Source organism: Arachis stenosperma, chromosome 2 (genome assembly GCF_014773155.1).
Source record: "Arachis stenosperma cultivar V10309 chromosome 2, arast.V10309.gnm1.PFL2, whole genome shotgun sequence".
Taxonomy (NCBI): Eukaryota; Viridiplantae; Streptophyta; class Magnoliopsida; order Fabales; family Fabaceae; genus Arachis; species Arachis stenosperma.
The window spans coordinates 1268208-1274686 of record NC_080378.1 but is presented as its reverse complement, the minus strand read 5'-3'; the positions used below and the strand labels follow the sequence as shown (position 1 = coordinate 1274686).

The window sequence follows — 6479 nt, the reverse complement described above, 5'->3', positions numbered from 1 at the left end:
TTAGATACCGGTATCCCGCCGCGGCGTCGACGAGTGCATCTATGTTGGGGAGGGGGAAGCAATCTTTGGGGCATGCTTTGTTAAGGTCAGAGTAGTCCACGCACATTCTCCACTTGCCGTTGTGTTTTCTCACCAATACCACATTCGAGAGCCATGTCGAGTAGTCCACTTCCCGTATGAAGCCTGCTTCTAGGAGGCTGGCCGTTTGCTTGGCTACCTCCTCTGCTCTTTCCGCCGACATCTTTCTCCTTCGTTGAGCCACTGGGCGTGCTTCCGCCTTGACGGCTAGATGATGTGAGATGATTTTTGGATCTATGCCCGGCATGTCGACTGGTGTCCAGGCGAACAAGTCCCTGTTGGCCCTTATCATTTCGATCAAAGGTTCCTTCAGCTCATGTGGGAGGTTCTTGTTGACGAATGTGAACTTTTCCTCTTCGTCACCGATTCTAAACTTCTCCAGGTCCCCTTCTGGTTCTGGTCTCGGCTTGTCCTCTACTCTGGCATCAAGGTCGGCTAGGAACACGCCGGATGCTTTCTTGGACTTCTTTCGAAGGGAAAGGCTGGCGTTGTCACAAGCGACCGCCGTCTCGAGGTCTCCCCTTATGGTGCCTATGGATCCGTCATCGGTAACGAACTTCATAACTAGCAGCTTGGTGTTGATTATGGCTTCAAAATCGTTGATTGTCTTTCTCCCCAAGATGATGTTGTAGGCTGTGGAATCTCGGAGGATTACGAACTCGGCCATCGCCGATCTTCGGCCTTGGATTTGCCCCACCGAGATTGGTAGGGATATGACTCCGTCCGGTTTGATGAAGTGGTCACCTAACCCGATAACCCCATGCTGGTGAATCGTCAGGTCGGCATCCTTTAGCCCTAGTGCGTCGAACACGTTGCGGAACATGATATTTGAATCAGCTCCTGTGTCGACAAGGATCCGTTTGACGAGGCCGGTTCCCACTCTGGCCGTTATGACCATGGGGGGGTTTTCCGGGGCGTCGCTGAACCACTGGTCTTCCGGGCCAAAAGAAATGGATGGAGGTTTTTTAGAGCTTTGCACCGGCGGGGATGAGATCGCCAGAACCTTAGCATCTTTCTTGTGTGCCGACCGGGATTTTGGTGCAGCGTTTTTTGCCGTTACCACGTTTATCACAGTGAGGCCGTGGTCTCTGTCCTCGGGTTCTTGTCGCCGTTTGGCCGAACGGGTCTTGCCTTCCTCGTCTTGATCACGATAACGTCTTCTCGGCTCCCTGATGAGATGGGAGAACGCTGCTAACTTTCCCTCCCTTATCGCTTGTTCCAGTGCATCCTTCAGGTCAAAACAGTCCTGTGTTTGATGGCCATAACCCTTGTGGTAATCACAATAAAGGTTCTTGTTTCCTCCCGTACGGTCCTTAAGTGGTCGAGGCTTCGGAAGAATTCCCTTCTCAGCTATTTGCTGATAAACTTCCACGATGGGGAGAGTGAGTGGGGTGTAGTTAGTGAACTTTCCGACTCGAGGAAACGGCCTAGGTGCTTTGTTTGACGCCTCCTCCCTGGCCTTTTCTTTTGCTCTTTCACCGTCCCCACCGGACTGTCGAGCTTGGCTGTAGCCGGACTGCCGCTTATTGGCAGCCACGACTCGACTGACTTCCTCGTCGTTTATGTACTCCTTGGCCACCGTCTGGATTTCATGCATTGTCCAAACCGGTTTCGTGGTAAGGTGTTTTCGGAAGTTCTCATTGAGGAGGCCATTTGTCAGGCAGAGACTGGCCACCGAGTCGGTTAAGCCGTCGATTTCCAAGCATTCGTCGTTGAACCGATCTAAGTACCTCCTGGTCGGCTCTCCTTGTCTCTGGGTTACCCCTAAAAGGTTGATGGGGTGCTTGGCCTTTGCTATCCGCGTTGCAAATTGGGCAAGGAATGCACGGCTGATGTCTGAGAAATTGTAGATGGAACTTTGAGGGAGGCTGTTAAACCATCTGATCGCTGGTCCTGCTAGGGTAACCGGGAAGGCGCGGCATCTTACTTCGTCCCCTACTCCCTCTAGGTTCATCCTGGCCTCAAAGGCCGTGAGGTGTTCCAGAGGGTCCTGAGTTCCGTCATACCTCATGTCCGTTGGTTTGTCGAAGTGTTTCGGCAACCGGACCTCGAGGATGGATCGGTGGAACGGGGTGACGCCCATTATCACAGGTTGTCTTGTTCTGTCAGATTTTCCTTCCCCGTCTTCGCGACCTCTTGCCGCTCGGCGGGTTGTTCTGCCGCGGGAATAGATGATCGTGTCATTTCGTCTTCTTCTTACGGGTGATTCCTCCCGCGTGCTCTCCGCTTCCGTCCGGGATGCGGATGTACGCCGCGGGCGGCTTCTGTGAGAGTCCTCCTCCTCGCTCCCGGGAGACGGGGTATAGCTTGGGTCGGTAAACTGTCCATCCTGTTCCCGGTCAGCCAGCTGTCGTTCTAGGTTTTGGACTCTGTGGCGTAGCTCCTGCATTATTATGGCGCTGTCGCCGCCCGTTCCCCCGAATGGTCGTGTTCTCGTGTGTTGTTGGGGAGATCTCCGCGCCCCCCTTTGCAAGGCGACGGAGGCTGCCCCCTCCGCTCCGGCGGCTCGAGCTCGGTCGCCGGGACCTAGTGCGACTTCCATTTAGGCAGGCGGTCCCCACAGACGGCGCCAATGTTCGGTTGTCGAGTTCCGGACAGGTCGGGTATGCAAGTGAGGGGGAGAGGACGCCTTGGTCTGGGTCGCACTGGTTGCGGGTAAGTTGAGCAGACGAGCACTCGTCCTGGAGAGAAGGTGAGGGGGGTGCCACCTGCAAAGACACTCCGACGCCCAAGTCAGCGATGTGCAGGTGGGCAGAATAATGAGGTGAAAGGATATGACGTACCTCGGGGGAAGAGCCAATCTTCCCCTTATATACATGTCAGTAGTGGGCCCCTTGTGAGGTCAGGCCCATATTCCCCAGGACATTGCCCTGCAGCCGCGTGTGGGTCGTACAGGACGCATGTCCGGGTCGTTTGAAAGGCGAGGAGTCGGGTCGGGTGGAGCTCGGGCCAGGGTCGACCCGTCGGGTCTTTGGGCCGGGCCGTAACAAAATCATTCATAAAGAAGTATATTTGCTATTTCTAAGACTCAAAATAAAGACTTCATAATTAAAATATAAACTACTTAATTAAAATCCTAATTAACTTTAATTTTGTAATTATTATACAGGTGGAGTTCATATTAATACACTAGTCGATTTAATTGTGTTCTTGAATAATTAAATGCTGATAATAATTTTAATTTGTTTGAAAATTTAAATATGAATATTAATAATAATATGAAAAGAGAAATCTGAAATGATCATTATGTGAGGAATCTAAAAGAAACTATGAGTTAAAAAAAAAAAGCCAGAAATAGGTAAAAAAAAACATAAATTTTGATTTAATTGTAAAGTTTATTTTGGAGGTATAGACTTTATTTTAGTTCATATAGTTCTCATTTTTTAAACTTAATTTAAACTTATTGGTTAAACATAATTAATTTGAGTGTATAGGTTCAATTATCTCAGTTTGAGAGTCACTAATTTGTGGATCTGATTTGAATAATCTACTACTTGATTAGTGAATTTGGTGTGAACTTGCTGATTTTTGAGTTTGGTTTAAGTTCACATGTTATTAATGAGTTATGATTTTAAATAATTGAAATTGGTAGTAGTAACTGATTTAGTTATAGTAAAAATTTTATTATTTTTGTGATAGAGACCGAATATAAGTTTTATTATACTTAAAAGTTTAAATAAGATACATGATTATGTTAATCTTCCTTCTCTTTATTTATTTATTGCACTTTGTATAAAAATTGGTAAATTTCTGAAGTACCATTAATTCAACTATCTTCTTGTTAAACAAACTCAATTATCATTTTTATGTGAAATTAATTGCACCTGAGTTTTTATTATATTTAATGGTAAAAATTTACATACAGTCAACTTCACATGAAATTGATAAAAATTTAGTCAAATTATTCAAATAATCTAACAGCTCTCAATTATCATCTTCACATAAAGTCAATTACACTTAAGTTTCCACCATATTCAATTGTTCTTTCAAAATGAAGAGGTGGATAATAAAACTCTAATTATTCTCGAATAAATATAATAAAACAGTTTACACTTGATAACAATTTTAAATTCAGTAGTACTTAGATCTTTGTTTTTTAATTTAACTAATTTTTTTTTACTTTATAATTATATATGTACACAAAAATTAATTATTAAATATTTAAATTAACTATAGTGTCAAATATATGTTTGAATAAAAATATATATTGAACATATAAAATAACATATGTATTAATTATATACATACATAATTATTAATTATTAATTTAATGATTAATTTTTAATATATTATTTAAAAAATAATAATTAGTGATTTTTGGTGTTATTTTAAGACTGTACATAATTACATATGATAATGGTATATTGTTATGATTATGTTATTTGTATATTTAAATCAGTTATTAAAATTAATTATTAATATAAAATATATATTAAAATATCAATATATATTAAAAATAAATTAAATTATATATATTTATATATAAATATATTAATAATTAATTTAAATATACAAATAATATTTTTGATATATATTGTTGACCTATTACTCTACTGTCACAACATTGTCTTTTTTTTTTTTGAATTCATAATTTTTTAAATAAATATAAAAAAATTATGTGATTTGAATTATAATTCGTTTGTCACAACATTATCGTTATTTATTTGTTCCTTAGGTATCTTATGACCAATTAGGCCAAATCCTTAATAATGATGACTTGTCAAGTCTTATTCATTTCCAAATTAAAAGTATCATCACATGCAACATTCTTTATACAGTTAATACATGATTCATTGATTCTCTTCTAAAATCACACTTATGGCAATTTTTTTTTCTTTTTTGATTGAGCACTTATGGCAATTAATAATAATATGCATGTATGCTCAATAATTGTAATAATGGTTCCGTATCAAAATTAAAAACTGCTGTGACCTTTCAAAATACAAACACATGCATAATTGATCATTCTTATTAGTTTTGTATCCGGTGAAATAAATAAAAAAAATAATGTTAAGAAAGCCATATTCTATTAATAATAAAATGTTCAAATTAAATCACCCTAATAACTAATAAGTAAACACTCTTTGAGGGAAGAAGACAACAAAAAAGGTACTATATATGTTTGGTATTTATTTTGGTATGATAATAAATTCAGATGTATCAATACATTAAAAATATAGACAAATAATAATATGACATATAAAATTTATTTTTTACGTTAGTATTTCATTTTTTAAAAAAATATATATTATATTAATATTCTTATTAAAATACTTTTATAATTTAATAAAAATAAAATTATTTTTTTATTTAATTTTTTAAAAGACTTAAATACATTTTTTTATGTTAGACAAAAATAATCATTTATAGTTTTAAAATTTAAATAATTTAAAAAATAAAAATATATTTAAATATTTATCCATACTAAAAGATATTATTTTAATGTTATTGGTAATTCTTTAGGTTTTTTTTAACAGACTCCTTTCTCCATCCTCTTCCTTCTCTTTTCTTTGGTAAAAAAGACAAAAAAATCATCTTCCTTTCTTCATAGCACCCTGCCAAAGTCACTGCAACATTTGTTGCGTGCCTCACCCAATTGAGGAGAATGTCGTCGCGTCAGAGAGCGTTGCCGTCTTCTTCGTTTCAGAGAGTGTCACCGTTTTTCTCGTTTTAAAGAATGTCGTCGTCTTTCTCGTTCCAGAGAGTATTGCCATCGTCAGTCTTTTCCTTTCGATAACTCTTTCTCTCTCTGTGATTTATGTGATTTTAATTAGTATAGCATTGTTGTAATTTCTATAATTAATGTAATTTGCTTTGATTTCTGTATTTTTATATTATTCGTCCTTAATTAATTTGGTCAATTCTTGCTTGTTTTAATTGAAGCTATAGTTGCTTGCTTTAATTTTGAGATTAGAGAATAATTTATTACTAAGATATTGGATGAGTATGTCTAAAATGAGCACAATAATTATGTGTTTATTGAATGTGCAACATTTATATAAACTATTAGATTTTATTAGATGAAAATCAAAGGCCAATATAAAAGAAGAGCATTGATGGACTCTAATAAATATAAAATATCCTAATACATAACAAATACTTTAAATAATAATACTTTATGACAACAAAATCTTTTATTTTTAAATAATTAAATATAACATATATAAATACAAAAAATATGAGTAATTTTTATTCATTAAGATTAATTATTATGCAAAAATTTTTTATAATATTAAAAAATTATATTAATATAATATTTTAAACTGTAACATAAAAATATAAAATAATTAAAATTTTATTTTATATTACTTGATAAATAATTAAATTATTATATTTAAAATTTATTAACTAACTATTTTTGTTAAAAATATTATTATATAATATAATTTTTTATCAAAATA

The 6479-nt window shown here is 36.9% G+C and overlaps 1 protein-coding gene across 1 annotated transcript; it reads right to left on the bottom strand.

Moving 5' to 3' along the window:
• Positions 1-2620, bottom strand: LOC130961172 (uncharacterized). The gene is made up of 3 exons (XM_057886906.1): positions 974-2620; positions 134-865; positions 1-39 (listed from the first exon to the last, which is right to left on the bottom strand). Exons 1-3 carry the CDS (start codon positions 2618-2620, stop codon positions 1-3), a joined length of 2418 nt encoding a protein of 805 aa, XP_057742889.1.
• Between the last annotated feature and the right edge of the window lie 3859 nt (positions 2621-6479).

Excerpts from the sequence above, each read along its gene's own strand:
- LOC130961172 (XM_057886906.1), bottom strand. The coding sequence starts at position 2,620 with ATGGAAGTCGCACTAGGTCCCGGCGACCGAGCTCGAGCCGCCGGAGCG. Across the intron at positions 866-973 it reads CCCCGGAAAACCCCCCCATG|GATGCCGACCTGACGATTCA; the intron begins GTCATAACGGCC and ends CTAGGGCTAAAG. Across the intron at positions 40-133 it reads GGCTCTCGAATGTGGTATTG|ATGCACTCGTCGACGCCGCG; the intron begins GTGAGAAAACAC and ends TCCCCAACATAG.